Source organism: Lissotriton vulgaris, chromosome 6 (assembly GCF_964263255.1).
Source record: "Lissotriton vulgaris chromosome 6, aLisVul1.2, whole genome shotgun sequence".
Classification (NCBI taxonomy): Eukaryota; Metazoa; Chordata; class Amphibia; order Caudata; family Salamandridae; genus Lissotriton; species Lissotriton vulgaris.
The window spans coordinates 136,266,106-136,289,398 of record NC_141694.1 but is presented as its reverse complement, the minus strand read 5'-3'; the positions used below and the strand labels follow the sequence as shown (position 1 = coordinate 136,289,398).

At 41.8% G+C, this 23,293-nt stretch overlaps 1 protein-coding gene across 1 annotated transcript in view; it reads left to right on the top strand.

Moving 5' to 3' along the window:
• LOC147706906 (mechanosensitive cation channel TMEM63A-like) overlaps positions 1–23,293 on the top strand; it is a 239,408-nt gene that overhangs the window by 147,149 nt on the left and 68,966 nt on the right. The window contains exons 11-12 of the mRNA XM_086926166.1: positions 9,535–9,668; positions 23,050–23,184. Of these exons, the coding sequence (XP_086782292.1) occupies positions 9,535–9,668; positions 23,050–23,184 (269 nt within the window). The remainder of the gene's footprint in view (positions 1–9,534; positions 9,669–23,049; positions 23,185–23,293) is intronic.

Here is a 23,293-nt window from a genome sequence, read left to right as displayed (position 1 = left end):
ATAGGGAAGTGGGTACTGGCTATCTTACTGTCATGCCCAAGCAGGAAATAGTTTGATAGGTTGACCACTAAAAAAGGAGGCCATTGCTACATATCCTTCTACCCTAGAATCTTTCCTTAGAGTGACTATGCACCATGGAGAGCCTGCCACTATTCAAGGCAAACAAAAGAGGCAAAGATGGTAAGTAGCGCGTCAGACAGTAAGCAGGTGGGAGAGAGGAAGCATCGGAAAGGGGAACCTCTCTGTACCCATAAAAAAGGATTCATTCTTGCTTTTGGATTGTGATTCCAAAGTACATATCTTTTCAGGGGTGGCACATATAGACTCCTAAAAGCATGACTGTTCAGGGAAATTTGCAGCATTCCCATAGTTTATTTTAATTGGTAAAGAGAGATCACAAAGGGAATCCATGCACTGCATGCTCAGACATAATCTCCACATCTTTAATTTTACAGATCAAGTACTGAGGACATACTGTTCTCGTTGTCCAAGCTAGAGGGGTACAAATAAATGTTTACTTGGGTCCTGATAATGATTGGGGCGTAAAACACTTTATAGATGCACCTTCTCATTGGGGCTCACAAGGGGATTACAATACGAGCACAAATTTCATAGAGCAAAGGAGTTTGCAGTTACAGTTTGCAGTAGGAAATACCTGAAGAAAATTACAGGAGCAAAATTCCCTTTTGCACACCCAGTAATGAGTACATTCATGTGCAAATATTGTGAGATTCTTCTTCTTCCTGGATGTGAAAAACGTAATCTGCTGCAAATTACATGCCCCCTAATTTTTGCAGCCATCACTTTTGTGAATTTTTGGGTTTGCAAGTGGCATCTGATTTTTATGGTACAACAAGATTGAAGCCCTTTAAAGGTGAACATCTTAACAGAATACCTGTGACAGGCACTGCCACAGTTTATCAGCAGAAATCCATTTGGAAGGACCAGCAGATCTTCTCCCACCATCTTCCATGCCCGGGAGGCAGCCTGATGTGCTTGGGGTGCATGGAAAGAATTGCGATTGAGAGAGGCCTTGAGATGGGAGAGGTGCATGGCCTTTCTGCGAGCCCCAAGCAGGAATTCATTTGGAAGCAGCACAACCGGAAATCACAGTTTTTCCCTGACATCGAGTGGACCATTTCCTTTCCATGGTAGAGCCGATTTGGAGTGCTGAGGCCCAGTTATCCCCCAGTGAAGGAGAAAAGGGGCCAGTTGGTGTTGGAAGAGGCAACATAGCCCCCATCACCACCCCAGGGAAGGGAAAGACCTTCAACAAAATGGCCAGTAGTTTGGATTCCTACTCGAGTATCAAAGCCCTTGGGTAGCAAAACTATGCCTCAAGGCATGGGACACAAACAATGGTGGAGGGCATTGCCCCCCAATGTCTAGTGATACTTTTCCCTTCCATGGATGAACTGTGGACTAGAGTCCAGTGTGATCTTGGTCAGCAGAGTTTTGACTCTACCAACCAGGACCACATTGGATTTTAGTTTCCAGAGACCGTATTGAATATCCACGTCTGCCACAAGATTTTGTTAATAAGAACATGGCACAAAATAATACCAAATAAAACTTTAACACGTTTGCCTTCCCTGCTGCCTTGAGAAAGCCCCAGGCCTGGACACCGGGAAGGGGCAAAACACGTGTTGGCTGTTAGTTTCTTATGAGATCTGGTTCAATGTTTGAACCAGTACATTTGTCTAATTACTAAAACAAATAGCTCTTTCTAATCACTATTTAGATCTACATAAGATAAGATCAAGATAAGTAACTCTATTTTGACCTCTAGTTCTCTGTGATATATACATTTTTGTGGGAAAGGGGTATCTTCCAATTTTTAGGTCAATCACGAATATTGGACATTCCACCCAATACTAAGGGATTTGCGACTTATGAGGCAAACCCCTTCTCTTTAAAACTGGCAATCACGCAGGTGTCTGTTGAAGTAAATCTCTGATCAGCGGTGGAAAAGGAAAGTTCTTTAGTTTCTTCCCATCAAAAAGTTAATGAACATCTATACGCAAGTATTTGTGGCATTCACGATTTGCAAGTCTTTTCCCATCTTCAGGAGTAAGTCATTTTTCAGGGTGAAAAATTAATGTGCACATTGCATCTCCTCTGAGGGTTCGTGGAATGGGCTTCCTACATGAAGAAAATATTTTCAAGCGGAGAAATATTGCAAAAAATAAACAAACCCTGGCTTGAGGATTAATACAGTGCATTGGTGATGTGTTGCGTCTGTGGGGAAGTAAACAAGACCCATCATACTAGGACAGATGGCACTATGAGGTGAAGGACACAGTAGGGGCAGAGAGCCAGGTTGGCCTTCAGAACCTTGCCAGAATAGATTGTCGGTGAAGGGGCCTCCAAAGCAGTATTAAAAAGAGGTCATAAAAAATCTTTCCAGAAATATAACGTTTATTAACATCATTGCAATGTTCAACTCTCCGTGCACTGATAAGGACCCCAGAGCTCAAAATTCTCAAAATCAATGGACTGTTTCAACTGGTCCACAAGTCTGTTTTAGATGTTTGGGTCTGACTGGTGTTGAAATTTGATGATGGCTTATATATGGTGCTTAAATCTCAGGTCTCACCTTTTGGATCCCCACAACTTAAAGCCTTAGTTAGAGTCTAGGCCTTAGTGGGTGGCCTTCCCGCCATGTCTGCAGAAGCCTCCTCTTCCTGGCCGAACACCTGCCTGCCCTCTTTAGAGTTACCTGCCTGGCAGGGATCTCTAAAACCACTGATATGTCCCTTGCAGTAATGGCTGTGAATATGCTGAATGGGCACCAGGCCTGCTGCACTTGCTCTGCAGAGTTTTCCAGCAACAAACACAGGGATTTGTTGCTGAAAACCAAAACCTAAATGCCTGAATAGGCAAAGTGTTATCTCCCTGAGCAATGGGTCCACTGGCAATGTTTTGTTCTTATTCAGCCCAGCAGCGGTTAGGCCTCCATTCTTGGGGACCCCCTTCCCGTTTTGAATGGCTTACCACCTCCTTTCAGGAGGTGGTAAAATAATAATGTTTTGCGACTGGAATTCAGTCGCAAAGCATTAATACATACAACTGCGATTAGGTATTTGGAAAGCACGTCCTAAAGAGGCCCCTTCCGAATACAGAATTGGCATTGGGTCACAGAACCACATTATGATTCGGTAACTGGTTTGCACATAAGAAAAGGCATCTGGCCTTTTGCGACCACTGAAAGGCTTTGTGCATCTGGCCCTAAAACAGTTGTCACCACACCAAACCCTTCATTACCGTGCAAATCTACTTATAAAATCTGAAATGTCAACATTATTGGATAGACATTTGGAAAATGTGAGACTTAGATTGAAGAACTTTTCAAACATTGAACATGTTTGGGCCAACAAGTGTAGAGGTGTTTTTAGAGATGTATTGATAAACCATATAAAACATTTTTTATTGATATCCTTAAAAGGATGCACAAAGACCAAAAATGTCAGAATTTAAAATGGCATAGGTCCCCAAAAAGACCTAAAATGTGGAGGTGTTCAAACAGTTGTTAGTATGTTTGCTCTGGTTTACTCCAATGCTATAGTGGTCTTTGTGCCTGAATGACATCTTCCTTCCAGAGGTCTACAACACACATCACCTGTGCCCTGTATCTCCTGTATCCCATATTTTCTGTCCCTGGTGTCTCATCTAGCCCAGATCTCCTGTAACCCATGCCTCATACAACCCACACAGTCTGTAATCCCCCATGCCAGTGCCCCATCTCTTCTGTATCACACATTCCTTATAACCTGTATCTCCTGTACCCCATATATTTCGCACGAAATATTGCCCATTTCTGCTGTACCATGTATCTCCTTGACCTCATATTTCCTGTAACTTCTATGACCTCTGTCTGTGGCCCATATGACCTGTAACCTTTATTTCCTATAACCCATGTCTCATGTAAGCAGTCTTTTACCCTATAACTTATGTAACCACATTTTGTTTTATCCCAAAAATCCACATCATATCAATCCCTATTTGAAGTAACCCATATTTCTTGTAACCCACATTGCTGGTAATCCTTAGAATGATGGATTTAACCCAGATCTCTTTAATGGGGGTGAATGTTTTGATGTGTTCTGCATTCCATCTAATAATTGTGTATCTTTTTCTTTCTCGCCCTAAGTGCGCCGGGTATGCCCACATGTTGGTCTCGGGCTCACCGTGCCACTGGATTCAAGCTATCCTGGCTGACGAGGGGTTAAACCACAAAACTGGTCCTAGGATGCTTGTTTCTGGTCCAGGGAGGACCTGGCTTGGCAGTTCGGACTGGACTGTTCCCATGAGGCACAGGGGCAAGACTGATTAGCGTGTGGCCAGGTCTAAACTGGGGTGGCATGGTGTGCATAAGAATGATGGATTTAACCCAGATCTCTTGACTGGGGGTGAATGTTTTGATTTTTTTCTGCATTCCATCCATCAATCATTTGTCTTTTGAATCCTTAGCACCGTCAACTCAGATCGCCTGAAACCCAAGTATCAGTCTCATATCTTCGTTTTCTCTGTGTTAATTACTGTCTGCACCTGTTGACTGGACAAAGTCCTGTTTCTATCCACTGGGTCTGGATGCATCTCGACAGAGAAGTTGAGATGGGAGAGTACCACTTTTAGATAGCTCTGAAGCATACCTGTTAGATGCTAGTTTAGGACTTCCTTTAGGGCTCAGAGATGGCAAAGAGCCTCTTGGAATTCCCTGACACTCCCCATTGCTGCAAGGACCACCCTAACCAAAATGGTGATGCTTCTCTATCATTTTGCTAATCTGCCACTGGTTTTCATCAGAAGCACCCTGTTAAATTACCACTCTTGGAATATAGGGAGACGCAGATTCGCACTGGGGAATCTGAAACTTCCAGTTGCTCTTGGGGTCCTGGGAGTTCCAGAAGTTGAGCCGTGTTACACACAGCTAAGACCCAGTGGATTACTGGGTGACTGGGAAGACAAAACGTACATTAACTCATTGGAGAGCTGCAAGCAAACCATGGATTTTTATTGCAGGGACAGATGCTTCCTACTGTTCAATCACTGGGCTCCTTGGCGCGACTGGAATTAGTGGCACTCCATTGTCGCAGTGGGCACTGAAGATAACGCAGGACAGGGTACTTTACACACCCAAAGTCCATCTGAGCAGTATAGCGACACAAATGAGGCTTCGGAGTAGCCAAGAACGGGGGTTGTGGGGACAAGTGCGCTAAGACCCATTGGTGGACCAGATTCAAAAAAGGAGCGCCAACAGCACTTGACTCTTTGAAGGAGGGGTGGACTTCCCCTAGTCAGTTCTTGAGGCATAGAGCCTTGACTGTGGGTATGCACTCACAGGGGATTTCAGACTCTGAGCCATTAATGCATACAGGACATCTTTACCATGGGCTGTGGAAGGAGAACATTACCTGGCTATACAATGTCCCCTTGAGTACTGGAGGAGCTCCCCATGACAAGTTAAAGGACAAGTCGGATCTTGATCTTGGCAGACCGCTCCACAAAAAGGAATTGGACAAGGTATTAGAATACCCCCAGAAGGTGTCCTGAAATTCAAGACTCCAATGTATTCAATATAACCAGCTTGACACAGGACCTAATTAACTCCAAAACACTTAGTAAAGTGTACAGCGCAGCATAGTTAACCAGTCCCGCTGCCATGCTGAACATATGGACTTTATCCACATTATAAGAGATTGCCCCATAGTAGAACAATTCTGGAGGGTTGAAAGAAAATATATTGAGAGAATTGCTGGAAGGTGTCTTTACATCACCAGGGAGAACTGTGTATTCAGCTTGGCCACTCGCCCCAGAGTAGGCAAGGCTAAAACTAGGTTTTCTGATCTCCTAATATTAGCGAAACACACTATTGCGATGAATTAAGAGGCCTGCTCGGGCAGTGATTGTGACTGCACACTGTAACAATTGTCATCTGAATAGGCATGATGGAAGGAATTCAGAACCAAATAGCGGATTGTTGGCCATGAGTCAAGTTGCATGTTAAGTATGGAATCTCTTGATGCATAACTAATGAGAGACGATTGATTGTGATTCTTTATTCACCACACACGTCAGTGTATAAATGCAACACAATGAGGTGGTGGTTAGGCAAGTGATTACCAAGAGATAAAACACCTGAACTTGCATGACATCATTGTCACAATTAAATTATTATATTCGCAAGGCTTCTTTGTTGCACACGAGGTCCAACCGATAAGAGGAAGTCCAGGCTGACACCACAACAGTTGCATTTGAGAACTACCTGCTAGGGCTGTCTATAGGGAAGTTTGGCATACTATTTGAAATACCAGCTACAGTCATTTCTGACTTTCTCACTTATTAAAGTGTGCAACTACAGAGAGTACCGCTCCCCCTGACCATGATGATTGTCTAGCCCATAAGTAAGGTGAGTCGTAGGATAGATTATACCAGGGTACAGAAGTCTTCCAGTCACGCTTTCATGTTTGCAGTGTTTCGCTTTGAGATCCCTGCTACTGATCATTGCGGTGCAATAAACGGCACCATCTGTATAACCTCCGTTTCTTTTCTGGGATTCTATATTATGAGAAAAACAACCTTCGAGACCTTATGTTTGACCTTTTTAATTTTGACTGGATGAATGTGTACAGATCAGATAGGGATAACACTTGGCCCTCAAGTAGGCCATTAGCCCTGAGAGGCACAACCAGTAGCAGCCGGTATGCTGGTATGGATTAGTAGAGGGGGGAGGGGGTTGCGGGGGGAATATTTAAAAAAAAAAGAAGAAAAAAACATACCTTACCGATGCTTCTCTCCATCGTCTTTCCTCGTGTGGGGAATGAAACAGTAAGCAGGTAGCCAGGCTCCCGTTGTGATTGGTCTGAGCGCCGTGGTTCTATGCTCAGCCAGGGACTGAGGGCCTGTGCTGTAGTGTAGTTCCTATATTCCAATAGGCTCTGCGCATTGGAATAACATAAACAGCAGTGTAGACGTAGGACTGAGGTCATCTAGGTCTCTACTGACTGTTAGACTTAATTAGTTTTGCCAGCTAGCTCAGAGGTCACTAGAAACTTTCTCGAATGTTCAGGAAAGGGTTAACCGTCCTGATTTAGACAAGAAGGGATTAGTTTATGACAACCGCATAAACATGACAACTTTGCTCCCCCAGAATAAAGAGTGTATCTCTAGAGTCGTGTGAAAACAATAGACAGCTATTTCACTCAGTCAATCGTGCATTCTTAGTTCCACCAGAGTGCAGAGAAATAGAGAGACGGGCGTTTTCAATAAAAAAGTGTCATTTTATTGAGCAGTCTTCTTTCTCATGCAAGAGAAATGAATTGCCACAATTGCAATACTTATTATAAAGTAAAGTGCGTACAGTAAAAGTAGTATTATGAAATAATACTGTAAAAGCATTGATATGGTTTCTTAGCCATATGATACTTTAAAATGGATAAAATATATACATACATAAAAACATTGACTACGAACTCAACTGGTGCTTCTAAATACGCCTACCCCGGTGTACCTGACCTAAGCCTAATACGTGGGAAGGAGTAAGTAAGTTTGCAGTTTTAAGTTAAGTTACGTTTTTGCCAAGTATCGGAATCAAGAATTCTCTCTAAGGTTTTAACCAGCTCCGTACCTTGGTTATAGAATGAAGGAGGTCTTGTATCTCGCTTCTCAGTACTCGATCTCCCAGCAACCCGCGAGGGTGACTTGGGACACCAGAGCTGAATTTTCTCGGCTGGAGAAAAAGGCAGCGTCTCTCTCAGTGCGTCAAGGGGAGGGGCGGTTTCCTTCGGCTCTCATAACAGCTGGGCTCCCGGGCAAGTAGAACGTCACTCTGCTCCCAACCATCGTGTGTTTGCTTAAGGCAACGTTGGTATATTTATACCTGAAAGGTGCCGGGTTTGACGAAAGGTTCTTTCTGGACTCTAGGAGTTCTTGTGCAAATCAAAACAGAAGCAGTGGGTTTTCCCGGGCTGCTGGAGGCTTGGTTTGTTTAAAGAACGCGTTGTGCTTTCTTGGAGTCTAAGTGAGTAGCCTTGCCGTGTTTTGGACTGCATGGGCTATTACTAAATATGGATATGATTCTTATGCCTTCATAAGGATATTATTTGTTATAACCACATAAGGGCATGAATCGGAAATATCGAATTAGGGTCCTAGATAGATGTACAACAGTGCATGTTCTCCATGCAGGCTGTAATGCAGCCTTCACGGAGAACAGGGAAAGTGCGCACAAATGTTTTGCCGGCCCAGGAAGGCCGGCCAAAGCGTCATTGCGCACTTAGGAGGGTGCTACAATTCCTCGACCCGCCCATCAGCCCCGCCCCATCATGCAAAGCAGACGCATGAGGAGGACATAATAAAATGATAATAACATGGTTATCATTTTATTTTTTCCTTTCTTTTACTGCTTCAAGGCAGTGGGGAGACCCTCCTCTGCCTTAGCGCACAAGTGACCACCGGGCATAACATGGGCCGAAACATGGCACAACATGGATGCTAGATTAATTGTTCTTACAGTGCCACCTGGTGGGTATTTTTTAACCTTATCTGGCCTACCATGAATACAATTATTTGGTTTACATCCGGGGTAAATTTAGATATGTAGAACCCTATGATTATCGAGGGCTGTTTTATTAAGAGCTCCAATAGAAGGTTGAGCACAGCCCTTCCTCCCCTTGGTAGTAGCTGCTAGCCAGGATGGGGTAAGGTTACCTATGATGAATCATGCCACAACAGAGTGGGTGAGGTTTCCTTATCCAGAATCTTTGGATCCTCGAGACCGCAAGAGTCCCGTAGAACATGAGTCGCTGTATCTGCTGTGATACAGGCCCTCCGGTAAACCTGTTGTGCAATGCTGTTGCACAATTTATGACCAGGTAGAAGGTGGTGATACATAGAGATGAAACCATGGGTCCTAGGAAATTCCCAATAACTGGAGCTTGGGATGAGTTAACAGTTAAACTCTCCAATGTGATAAAAATGATGATATAACTAGTATATGAATTAATGATGATGTGATTTGAGTGTATGCATGATTTCCCTGTATTTTGGGGACTTTTTATTAGTTATATGTAACTGTAGTTTGTTTATTTATCTCTTCTTTGTTTTTGTTGAATTTTGTAACCGACTAAAGCTTTTAATGATGTTGATATAACTCATTAGAGTGGCTGCCCTGGCACCAATAGCAGTGGTACTAGTGATCAAGTGCATCCCAACGTCTTCTGGGTCGCACACGTATGACCCTAGCCTCACACAGTACTAGTCAGACTTATCTCACATACACATAGCTTAGTTCATCCTCGCCTCCCCACACAGGTGTTTACAATGGAGGATGCTCCAAGCCGGATGGATATTGTCACTGTTATGGGTAGTTACAATAACACATAGTCGATGCTGTGTGAAGCATAATGACCTGTATATAGGAGACCTGGGTCGGGGTAATGGGCAATGTTTTAACACTGTTATATCTGAAATGCCAATTGAAATTTGTTTCAAAAACTTTCAGCATCTGTTTACCATGATGTTTTGTTCCCAAAGGTGGAAGCTATTGAATACTACACTGTTAAGAAGGACCTACTGCAGCAGGAGTATCTAAAAGAGATGGAGACCGTGCACAGTAAACTCCTGGGAATGGCTTTTGTAACCTTTGCCGAGAAATCTACGTCCACCGCGTGAGTTCATAAATCTTTATTATAGCGGGTGGTGTTGTGTTGGACTCTGTTGTGGAGTGAATGAACAGAAACATTTACTATGATATCACTGTCTTTGGCTTTGTAATATAGCCTTATAGCCCGCCGTAGCGGCCTTTACCGGCTATTAAAGGCCCGCTGAATCGTTAAAGGCCCGAGCCGAAGGCTAGGGACTTTAACGAGACAGCGGGACTTTAATAGCAGGTATAGCCCTGCTACGAAGGGCTATAAGGCTATTAGAACATTCTGCCACTAGAGGGCAGAATGTTCTAACAAATTAAACAAAGGGTTCTCGAAGCTCGAGGGGGATATAAATCCCCTCGAGCTTCGGGAAGCCTTTGTAGAACATTGAAATGTTGCTCTGCGGGCCTTTACCAGCCCGCAGAAGCAGGGAGCACTCCATTGTCTGCAATGGAGCTCCCAACATTCCAATGTTCTAATTGTATTTATATAACACTCCATATCCCTGACGAGGCGCTGAGGCGTTTTTCAGTGAGTAGCATGCTACTTTGGAACCCAAAAGGATTAACGGTGGATTAGTATAGGGAAATATGAGTATTTGAGTGGCGGACATGTGAGTCTGTTAGTTGGATTGACTACTATAATGGAGAGATAGAATAGGCAAGAGTCTAGAACGTGTTATTTGGGAGATCATAGTTGCAATATGTGCTTTTGGATTAGTGAAATGAGAGATAAAGGAGGGAAGAGTCTCTAGAAAGTGATTAGGTAGACCATAGTAAAATGAGTTTGGGATGAGTCAAAATGAGGGATAAATGAGAGAAGAATTTAGAAAGGGTTGTTTTGGGAGATCACGGTAGTCAAATGAGGTATGGGGTGAGCCTGGCGGGAAAGAAGTGGGAAGAGTTTAGAAAGGTTTATTTTAAAGATCATAGTAGAAGAATGAGGTTTGGGATGAGTCCATGAGTGGAGGTAGAGGATATATTGAAAGAAGTATAATATCAAAGCCAGAAAATTGAAAGCTCATAATCACCATGTGTTTGAGTTCTGAATCCCAAATCGCTCAGCAAAGTATGTATTTGGAAGCTGTTGCCATAAATTGTGAATATATCACACTGCTCCACCACCGTTTGGGTGGAGTGGGTGAATCTGATCTAGAAAGAAGTACATAAATGTTTTAACTGCTCCATATGTGATAGTTTGGTGTAATAGAGAGGCAGCACTCAAGGTATCGGTTCATTAATGTGCTCCTGTGAACTGCTATGTTCAAGAAATGGTCCCCATTGTGTCGAAGAGCAGTGCAGACTTCATTCCCACAGATTAGTTGAAAACTGCAGTATACATTCTAGTCGTTTATGAACTAGACTTTGACAGCATGATTTTTGTTGGTGTCTCTTAGCACATTACCCCTCAAAAGGCAAGCCGAATTGGTAACATGGACTAAGGGCGCACAGCTATGAGTATGGCTAATGTAAGATTTCAAGATGTATTAGGCGACTGCTACTAGGCTGGAAGGAAGGTTACCAGTCTTCCTTAATAGTCCTGGACTGGTCCAGGTTAACAATTAATTTCTGTTCCTGCCGAGCAATCTAACTCCAAGTTATATTCAAAAACAAGAGGTGTGTTATTAATCAAAATTAAATAACAAGTTTGACGACAAAGTCCAAATTCACATCAGATAAGCATTCAGACACCCGAATCTTGGAGTACGTCAATCCGTGTTTAGATGCCAAATTTCAAGGGTCAATCCGGTTTCTCATGTCTTTTTATTCATTCAGAAGTATGTTCCCAATTTCAAAGTTCATTCCAAAATCAAAATCCAAGTTTCACAAAAACGTCCACTGCAGCCAACACGTGTTTCGTTGAGCATTTATCTCATGCCAACCAACTTCCTCAGGGCTGCAAGCCAAATTAATACAAAATATAAGCTCGAGTAATAACAATTCTCAGTAATAATAACAGACCGTAAAGTAAATAGATGAATTGTACTGCAAAAAACACCACTTATGTGAGATAAAAGACACAGTACCCTCATTTTTAGTGACAGTTCATAGTCATAATTGCAACATGTGGATCCCGGTGTCAAATTATACACAACAACAAAGCATTCTGGTATATCGCCAAATTCGTGTTAGGATTATTACCTAAACAGTAAATGAAAATTCTTCAGTTTCAGATTTGTTCAGTATTTTTCTCCAAAGAATCAACAGTACCTGGAAGAACACAAGGAGGCTTTAGCTCTGTCACCACTAGAGTACGATAATTATTTAACCGCGCTCTTAATCATAAGATGGGATCTGTAATCGAGTCACAATTTATCTTTACTGTCAGGGTACATAAATGCTTGCCAAAATATTGCTCGCTTTGAAAACGTAGTTGGACAGTGTAACAATTCTCCGTGTTCATTTTATACTTAAAAACGGTGTCCTCTAGCAAAACATGGTAAACGGCCGAATATAAGTACCTTTCGACTTCTTCACACCCACGAGATTTATTATATGGATGATGAGTCAGTTCTTCAACAGATCTATCAGACGATTCTATGACAAAAAGGAATCTCAGAATCCAAGTCGATCTGACTTAAAGTATAAAAACAAATGCCACTATTTAGTAAAGAATTCCTTACCAGTAGGTTAAATAAGTGGCCTCAAACAGTCTCTTTCCACAATGTCACTCTTCAACAGTCGAAATCTGGGTCTATAGAGGAAAGCCATAATATAAAAAACAACCTATCGAAGTGCATAATATAAAAAGCCTACCGAAGTGCAAGGTTATGAAAAAAGGAGTCGCGAAAGTAACGAGACAGTTTCTCACCTATATCCCAGTAGAAACGGCGTGGTGTGTATCTTCACCGGCACGGTGTTTATCTCAGTCGGCGTGCACCGTAGCCGCCATATTGCTTAAGTACCCATTTAACATGTGCTTCTACTTCCTGTAAAGGTAACGCGATAATTCTCCGCCATCTTAACATGGTGTGCGAATCAATACGAAGGAGTTATATTCGACCCATCAAACGTGTTATTCTATGTCGGAAAGTAGTAAGAGCAAAATAACTAATTAATAATCGTAACATTAGTTATCTCTAGTATTTATAATCTAGTTTACGTAATCGAGAAAGTTTATTTTGATACTCAACAGAACATGTTGATGAAAATAATAATCAGCAGAGCGTTAAGATAAATCCGCATTTCTAATGAAACAGGACAATATTAATTAACATGGAGAAAGATCCATGTGGAGGAGCCCGTTGTACCTCCAAAAGGAATATTCAGTTCAATAAATTCAGCCAGAAGTGGCAACCAATGTATTCATTATATTTGAAAGTGGCAACCAATATATTCATTATATTTGCAGTCTTAACTATTTATACAAAATAAAGGGATTATAACATAAAGTAAGTTGACATTACTAGTTCACAGATTCGTAATTTCAAAAGAGGGAATACATATATTCAGTGATGATCTGAATAAATGTAGAACCAAATTGTTTCTTATTGTAACTGCAACTTGTTCATAAACAGCGTTTAAGGCTACGCATTATAATTCCCATCTCGTCACATTAAGAATTTGGGCAAGTAAATTCTCCATGTTAGTACAACTCTTAAGTGGTGGCAAAGCGTTCAGCGTCCCGTGTCTTCCCAATAATAATCATTATGATTTCATAATAGAGGGAGTGGCGGCATTTACATTTGAGGGACCCAAGTATCATATGGAATCCATTAGTCACAGTTTTACAAATAGTTCAAAAAGAGAGCCAAATCAAATACAGTTCTATTTATTTGTAAAACTACATAACTAATCTCCCAGAAAATACTGTAATTCAGTATCCAAGTTAAGTCCATCTTCCACAGCCCGAAGTACCATAATCCAACGTGCCTCTCTGCGTCTGAGTTTTAATACTCTATCTCCTCCACGTCTGTCTATGGTCACTTGTTCTATACCATGATAATAAAATTTATGCTGTACTGAATCATTTCTATTCTGAATAGAATGTGAGGCTATGGGGTACCTCGTATCCCCATTTTTGAGTGCCCGATAGTGTTCCACCATTCGATCTTTAAGTCTCCTAACTGTACTCCCTACATAAATCTTACCACAAAGGCAAGCAATCACATAAATCACATAGGTAGATTCACAGTTAATAAAAGAGTCAATGTGGTGGGTACCTGTGTCATTATAATCAAATTTCAAAACCTTTCTCTTAGCCCACCAACATGAGCTACAATTACCACAATGGTGAAAACCTTTGGGTCGGGTGCGTAACCAATCACTGTGACTCAAACTTGGAATTGCTTTCGGGTAGCTCGGGCTTACAATATTGGCGATGGACATTCCCTTTCTGAAGGTAATACTAGGTCTCTCCATCAGAAAGGGTCTTAAATCTTTATCAGAAAAGAGCATGTGCCAGTGTTTCTTCATAATACTAAAGATTTTGTTACTACCAACACCAAAGTTTGTGATCATTCTGATAATCTGGTTGTCATCTTTTGTATCATTCTTGTCCTTAGGTTTAAGTGTCATCTCTCGTTTAAGTTTCTGTACTCGGTTAATGGCCTTGTTGACAATAGTACTCGCATAACCTCTATTTTTAAACCTCATCTTCATGTCCAAAACATTTGCATCAAAATCAATGTCCTTAGAACAGTTTCTTCTTGCTCTAATCATCTCCCCATAAGGGATTGAATTGATTTGGCTCTTTGGATGGCAACTATCAGCTCGTAGGAGTGAATTACAACTAGTTTCTTTGCGAAACATGCGGCTGAAAAGTTTATTTTCCTCTACAAAAAGTTCAATGTCTAGAAAGGTTAGTTTCTCTTTATCATAATATGAAGTAAATGACATATTAAGGTCATTGGTATTGAGATAAGTAAAAAACGACTCCAATTCCTCTGTCGTACCCCTCCAGATCAACAAACAGTCGTCAATGAATCTTCCCCAATAGTATATGTGATCAATCCATCGGCTGCCCTTAGGGCCCCAAATCCACTCCGCCTCCAGTCTCCCCATAAAGAGGTTAGCGAAGGACGGAGCAAATTTAGAACCCATCGCAGTCCCAGTCTTTTGTTTATACCAGGAAGATTCAAAGAGAAAGTAATTGTTTTCCAAGATCAATCTTATCATTTGTAGCAACATGGATGTATGGTCCAAATACTCAGCTGGTCTATTGTTCAAAAAAGTTTCAATTGCCAAAATACCCTTTTCATGATCGATATTTGAGTATAAGGATACCACATCTAAAGTGGCAAGGATCATACCCTCGTCCCACACTACGTCATTCATTATATTGAGGACCTGTTTAGTGTCCTCAATATGTGATGGTAAGTTACGTACAAATGGTCTTATGTATGAATCAACAAATTGAGACAATTTTTCTGTGGGCCCTCCAATGCCCGAAATTATAGGTCTGCCTGGTGGTTTATGTCTATCCTTATGCACTTTAGGTAAACAGTACATACATGGGGCCTTAGGTGATTTTATTTTGAGAAAAAGAAATTCGTCATGATCTAAGAGACACTTATCATACCAGTCTTTAAGTTTGGTATTAATTGTACCTTTGACCATCTCTAAAGGATTAGCAATTACCTTCTCGTAGTATTTACTATTTCCCAGTTGAGATAAAACCTCATTGTTATAATCAGTACGATTCATCACAACGATGTTGCCACCCTTATCAGCGCTGCGTATGATAAGGTCTGGGTGGTCAGTCAATTGTCGGAGTGCTTCCCTCTCATCTATTTTTAAATTGTCTGGAAATGACTTCTTACGTCGTCTATCCTTCTTAATCAGATTGTCAATCTCAAAAGTAACTGATTTATAAAAGGCATCGATAACATTACCAGATGATAACTGAGGTGTCCATTTCGATTTATCTTTGAACCCACTTCCGGATGCTAAACCTGAATTAATCTCTAAATCTCTCAGAAGAGAGTTCATAGTCACAGGATCATCTTCTGACTCAGTAATAGATAACAAAAGTTTTGTATCATAAAGGTCTTGGATGGTAATTTCAGACAATATTGGTTTATTAGTTGTTGTCACTCTAGCATTATCTTTCAAAGAAAAAAACTTTTTTAACTTCAACAGACGTACAAACTTGTACAAGTCAACTTTGGTATCATACCAATCAATATTCTTGGTAGGGCAATATCCAAGACCCTTCTTCAATACATTATTCATACTCACAGACAATTCCATAGAAGAAAGGTTAATCACTTCAATCTCTTTCGTACCTGTGTTTATTTCCTCCACGATCTTAGTCTCTCCCTCATCCCTGGGACCACTTCTCCTGCGTCTGCCGCGGCTCCCTCTCCTTGTCTTGTTGTTTGTACATTGCCAAATCTCCCTCCTGTGTCTCGATTTCCCCTTTTGAACCTCTGTACTTCCACTAAAAAATTATTATTATTAGTGGCATCCCCACTCTGGGCAATAGGAGCTCCTGTTGTACCCCCGTCAGTAGATATACTGTTTGAGGTGTTAACAGCTGAACTCAACAGTGTCACATTCCTTCTATTATTCTGGGTTCTTTGGAATTATAATGACACAGGTACCCACCACATTGACTCTTTTATTAACTGTGAATCTACCTATGTGATTTATGTGATTGCTTGCCTTTGTGGTAAGATTTATGTAGGGAGTGCAGTTAGGAGACTTAAAGATCGAATGGTGGAACACTATCGGGCACTCAAAAATGGGGATACGAGGTACCCCATAGCCTCACATTCTATTCAGAATAGAAATGATTCAGTACAGCATAAATTTTATTATCATGGTATAGAACAAGTGACCATAGACAGACGTGGAGGAGATAGAGTATTAAAACTCAGACGCAGAGAGGCACGTTGGATTATGGTACTTCGGGCTGTGGAAGATGGACTTAACTTGGATACTGAATTGCAGTATTTTCTGGGAGATTAGTTATGTAGTTTTACAAATAAATAGAACTGTATTTGATTTGGCTCTCTTTTTGAACTATTTGTAAAACTGTGACTAATGGATTCCATATGATACTTGGGTCCCTCAAATGTAAATGCCGCCACTCCCTCTATTATGAAATCATAATGATTATTATTGGGAAGACACGGGACGCTGAACGCTTTGCCACCACTTAAGAGTTGTACTAACATGGAGAATTTACTTGCCCAAATTCTTAATGTGACGAGATGGGAATTATAATGCGTAGCCTTAAACGCTGTTTATGAACAAGTTGCAGTTACAATAAGAAACAATTTGGTTCTACATTTATTCAGATCATCACTGAATATATGTATTTATTTTATTAATTTATTTATGGTCTTGTATCGCGCATGAATCAGCCCCGAAGGGGTATCTCCGCGCGTGGCTTCTGAGTGAGTTAGACAAAACTATAAATCAGAAAAGGCAAAAGGGAGGCTGAGTTAGTTCTGTGTAAATAAGTAAGTTTTTAATTGCTTCCTGAAATTAAAAAGGTGATGAGTATGTCTTAGCTGGGGGGGGAGGGAATTCCACAGCATTGGACCTTTAAGGGAGGGGGCACGGCCACCCTGTCTTGCTCTGTTTACTTTAGGTACATATAGCAACATAGTGTTGCTGGAGCGTAAAATGCGTCCAGGGGAATAAGGAAGAAAAATGTCCTTCAGGTATCTGGGACCAGAGCCATAGATACATTTGTGCATGATACAGCAAAGCTTAAAATGAATCCGCTGTTGCACTGGGAGCCAATGAAGGTGGGAGAGGAGGGGGCGGGAAGGGGTACGGGGGGGGGCATTCAGGATAAGTCTTGCCGCGGTGTTCTGTACCACCTGCAGTCTGCGAAGTTGTTCCTGGTTGGCGGATATGAGTAAGCTGTTGCAATAGTCCACCCGTCCAAGGACTAGTGCCTGAACCAGCGTCTTCCTATGGGTGTTTGGTAGGAGAGGGAAGATACGCCGTAGAAGACCAATTTTGCGGAAGCACATTCCTGCAACCTGACTGACGTGATCTTTCATGATCAGGGTTTGGTCCAGGCGTACCCCCAAGTTCTTGATGGTTTGCTTGGGCGCTGGGACAGGTCCGAGCTCAGGTGGCCACCATTCCGGGGACCAAAGCAGGGTGGCCCCTCCAAACAGCATGACCTCAGTTTTGGTCACGTTGCATTGGAGGAAGTTCTGGGCCATCCAACCTGCCACCGCTCTCATGCCATCTTGGAAAGATTGCATGACTGCAGGTGTAATGGTTTGAAAGGGGAAAAGCAGCTGAGTATCGTCAGCATAAGAGATTGGTGAGAACCCGTGAGATCTAATGATCTCTGCCAGGGGGGCCACATATACGTTGAATAACGTGGGGCTTAGACATGAGCCCTGTGGCACCCCCTTGGTGAGCTTCCTGCAGACAGATTTGTAGGAGCCTAATTTGACCCCTTGTTGTCTGTCCTCAAGGAAGCTTTCCAGCCACGCAAGGGCGGTCCCTTCTACTCCAACTCCCTTCAGACGGCCGAGAAGAACTTCATGCGACACCGTGTCGAAGGCAGCGGACAAATCCAATAGCACCAGAATCACTGAGCTCCCTCTGTCAAGTGACATTCTGATGTTATCTGTCACTGACAGAAGGGCTGATTCGGTGCTATGGTTGGGCCTAAAACCAGATTGTGAGTGGTCTAGGCCGCCCGCTGCCTCGATGTAGTTGGACAGGTGTGCGTTGACATGCTTCTCGGCTATCTTGCTGTAATAAGGTAGGAGGGAGATAGGGCGGAGGTTGGAAAGCTCCGTCCAAGGAAGGGCCGCATTCTTGCGGATTGGGTTCACCACTGCTCTTTTCCATTCAGTTGGTACTTTTCCCTTTTTAAGAGACTGGTTGATGATATCCTGAATGTATGGAGCTAGCAGGGTACGAAGGGGGGTTAAGATTTTAACAGGAATAAGATCATCCGGAGATCCAGATTTGACTTGAGTCATTATAGTGTCAAGCTCTTCAGTATTCATAGGAGGGAATGTAGTTAGGGTAAGGTTTGTATTCTCATTGAGGGAGGAGGCATTTTGGGAATCGCTATTAGGTTGGGATCCTAGGATTTTTCCATAAATCGTTTCTATTTTATTTTCAAAGTAAGATGACACTTCTTCACATAGGCTTTGTGAGAAGTCATCTGGGCATATACATGCCGTAGGTTTTACAAAAGTATCCAGAATCCTATACAGTTCTCTGGGAGAGTTATCGGCTTCCATGAGCTGTTGAGCGATGTTATTTTTACGGGCAGCCTTGATGTGTTTGTAATAATTGGCTTGGGCTGCACGATGTGCCTTTTTATTATCCTCAGAGTGTGATTTCCTCCATCTCTTCTCTATCCTTCTGCATTCTTGCTTCTCTTTTCTTAGGGCCTCGGTGTACCATTTTTCCTGTTTAGCCACAGGAAACTGTCTGAATGTTTTCAGAGGGGCGATTTTATCGATGGCTACCGTCAGGGTTCCCTCTTTTGAAATTACGAATCTGTGAACTAGTAATGTCAACTTACTTTATGTTATAATCCCTTTATTTTGTATAAATAGTTAAGACTGCAAATATAATGAATATATTGGTTGCCACTTTCAAATATAATGAATACATTGGTTGCCACTTCTGGCTGAATTTATTGAACTGAATATTCCTTTTGGAGGTACAACGGGCTCCTCCACATGGATCTTTCTCCATGTTAATTAATATTGTCCTGTTTCATTAGAAATGCGGATTTATCTTAACGCTCTGCTGATTATTATTTTCATCAACATGTTCTGTTGAGTATCAAAATAAACTTTCTCGATTACGTAAACTAGATTATAAATACTAGAGATAACTAATATTACGATTATTAATTAGTTATTTTGCTCTTACTACTTTCCGACATAGAATAACACGTTTGATGGGTCGAATATAACTCCTTCGTATTGATTCGCACACCATGTTAAGATGGCGGAGAATTATCGCGTTACCTTTACAGGAAGTAGAAGCACATGTTAAATGGGTACTTAAGCAATATGGCGGCTACGGTGCACGCCGACGGAGATAAACACCGTGCCGGTGAAGATACACACCACGCCGTTTCTACTGGGATATAGGTGAGAAACTGTCTCGTTACTTTCGCGACTCCTTTTTTCATAACCTTGCACTTCGGTAGGCTTTTTATATTATGCACTTCGATAGGTTGTTTTTTATATTATGGCTTTCCTCTATAGACCCAGATTTCGACTGTTGAAGAGTGACATTGTGGAAAGAGACTGTTTGAGGCCACTTATTTAACCTACTGGTAAGGAATTCTTTACTAAATAGTGGCATTTGTTTTTATACTTTAAGTCAGATCGACTTGGATTCTGAGATTCCTTTTTGTTATAGAATCGTCTGATAGATCTGTTGAAGAACTGACTCATCATCCATATAATAAATCTCGTGGGTGTGAAGAAGTCGAAAGGTACTTATATTCGGCCGTTTACCATGTTTTGCTAGAGGACACCGTTTTTAAGTATAAAATGAACACGGAGAATTGTTACACTGTCCAACTACGTTTTCAAAGCGAGCAATATTTTGGCAAGCATTTATGTACCCTGACAGTAAAGATAAATTGTGACTCGATTACAGATCCCATCTTATGATTAAGAGCGCGGTTAAATAATTATCGTACTCTAGTGGTGACAGAGCTAAAGCCTCCTTGTGTTCTTCCAGGTACTGTTGATTCTTTGGAGAAAAATACTGAACAAATCTGAAACTGAAGAATTTTCATTTACTGTTTAGGTAATAATCCTAACACGAATTTGGCGATATACCAGAATGCTTTGTTGTTGTGTATAATTTGACACCGGGATCCACATGTTGCAATTATGACTATGAACTGTCACTAAAAATGAGGGTACTGTGTCTTTTATCTCACATAAGTGGTGTTTTTTGTAGTACAATTCATCTATTTACTTTACGGTCTGTTATTATTACTGAGAATTGTTATTACTCGAGCGTATATTTTGTATTAATTTGGCTTGCAGCCCTGAGGAAGTTGGTTGGCATGAGATAAATGCTCAACGAAACACGTGTTGGCTGCAGTGGACGTTTTTGTGAAACTTGGATTTTGATTTTGGAATGAACTTTGAAATTGGGAACATACTTCTGAATGAATAAAAAGACATGAGAAACCGGATTGACCCTTGAAATTTGTCATCTAAACACGGATTGACGTACTCCAAGATTCGGGTGTCTGAATGCTTATCTGATGTGAATTTGGACTTTGTCGTCAAACTTGTTATTTAATTTTGATTAATAACACACCTCTTGTTTTTGAATATAACTTGGAGTTAGATTGCTCGGCAGGAACAGAAATTAATTGTTAACCCCTCAAAAGGCCCCCACTCCACTCCACAGGCAGATTAGTGACTTCTTCGAAACTTATGACCACATAGCTCCAATTTTACACAAACTGCGTACGCTTCCATTAAAAGGAGGTATTATTTTCAAACTTCGCTGCCTAGCCTACAATGCAATACATATTAACTGTCCGGTCTACTGGTCCACCCTACTTTCCGTATCTGGAAGCCAAAGAAACATACAGAACAGAAGTCACCTGAAAACCAAAGAAGTGATGTTCAAAACCTCCTCCACGCAGAAGAGAAGCTTCTCAGCTTCAGCACCCTCAGCCTGGAACTCGCTAACAACCAATATCAGAACCTCAACCCACCCTCCCCTCACTCAGGAAACCACTTATTTTACATCTTCCGTATCTACTTAAATCAGATTCTTACTTCCTTGGATAGTTTAGGCCTCATTTCCCATGCTTAACCCTTCCTCATGCCATCCTTGACCCCACTGATGAGGCAGGTAATGGCCAGAACTCACAAACCAAAGTCCGGATGCGCGAAGTACTGCATTCACAACCTTGGATCTAGAACTTCATACAAGATGGTCTCCCTCCCAAAGGCAAAGCACTGCTGTTGATGTACTTTATTCTGACTATACTGTGGACAACTGAGGGGTTTATTTACATTACCCAGTCCTGAGCTTTCCAGATGTATTTTTAGGCTTCCTCTTCCTGAAATTCCTCATGAGTACGGATCTGTCTAATGACCAAGGGGCAATCTCCACAAATCTTTTTCATTTCTTAATTTGAAGGCCTGGTACCTTGAAGCACTATCTTTCAGACACCTGAACAGGTCTTCGTCCCTTCTTGGTGGCCATTAAAAGCATTCCCAGATCAAAATACTGCAATGCACTCTCTGTAAACGTTGCACTTTCCACCCGCCCAGGAGCTTCTGAACCTTCCTTCGCCCAGCGCCTTTCGAGCATAGACATTGACTCAGAAGCTTGTAGCAAGCATCCTTCCTAGAGGATTGTGTTCACTTTTACCAATAGAATACTACGAAAAGGAATGGGTTTATAAAGCACTAAACAAAGAGATCCCTTTCCAGACAATACAAAAGTAAGGGGCAATTGTGCAAACAGATTGCATAACATTTATCGAATCTGTTTGCACAATTACCCCTTATTTTTGTATTGTCTGGAAAGGGATCTCTTTGTTTAGCACTTTAACATATTCCCATCCTATTGAAGGAGCTGGGCTCGTGAGATAATTGTTAAACATTTCATTATACCTTCCTGGGACCTTCCCTAAGATATCTATTTTCTGAGTGGTGCAAGGGAACATTCTGCCAGTATAAACTCCCGGCTACCACCACTAACTCACCTGTGATCGTGGTACCAACCCAAACTCTATTCTGCTGTGTGTAACTCCACTTGCTTTAAGCTGGTTAGCGGGAGTCCAGAAGCTCAGTGAAAGCTGTGCAGATGCTGCAAATGTATGGTTGTTGACATCTACTACTCAATGGTGCATCAATGTGTTCTGCCCTTACAAATTCTATTAATGACCACCAGTGGGAAATGACTAGGCCTCTTCCAAGTGACAAAAAAACTCAGTGGAGTTCCGCAAGTGACGGAGTACAGTCTGAAATGCCGTTTGTGCTGATCTTCCTGCTCCTCGGGTAGAAAACCTACCCGTGCGGCAGCTTGGGATCGCCAGCTTTCCATTGGCGAGTGCGAGTGGGGAAAAAACTCACCTGCACTAGGCAGAGTAGAGTTTCCTGCTCTCCGCGAGCTGCGTGGATTGCAGAAAACTCTGCAAACGTAGCGGAGTTCACCGCTCAGGCCTAGGAATGGAGCACTCCAGCTGAGCAAATCCTCCTTTTTTAAAATAATATTGTGAATATTTGATGATTCTTATGTGAAAAAATATATTTCGGTTGTACATAGTGCTACGGGTTATTGTTTCTTTACTGAACTCACTTGGTGAGTTTTTTAATTTTCTATCAATCATTTTTAATTTGCATTTTGATGCTCTGTAGAGTACATTAGTAAAGGTGCATTTGAGTGCAAACAAAACTACTCTATGCATACCAGTCCATTTTCCTTCCTTCCATGAATAATGTTTGTGTTTCTCTCCTCTGCAGGATTTTGAGTGATTTCAATGCCTTGCAGTGCCAGGGATGCACGTGTAGAGCACTCAAGCAATCAACCCACAGCAAAGAGCTGTGCACTGCCCACTGGTCTGTGGCCTACGCGACCTATCCGGAAAATGTATACTGGTGAGTACTGCAGCCCTCCCCTCCTTTCAGCAGAGGGAAATCAACATTCCTGGTCCTTGATCTTGGTAACTTAAGACCCGTGTGTCTGCAGAAAGAAGACCTTGCCCTG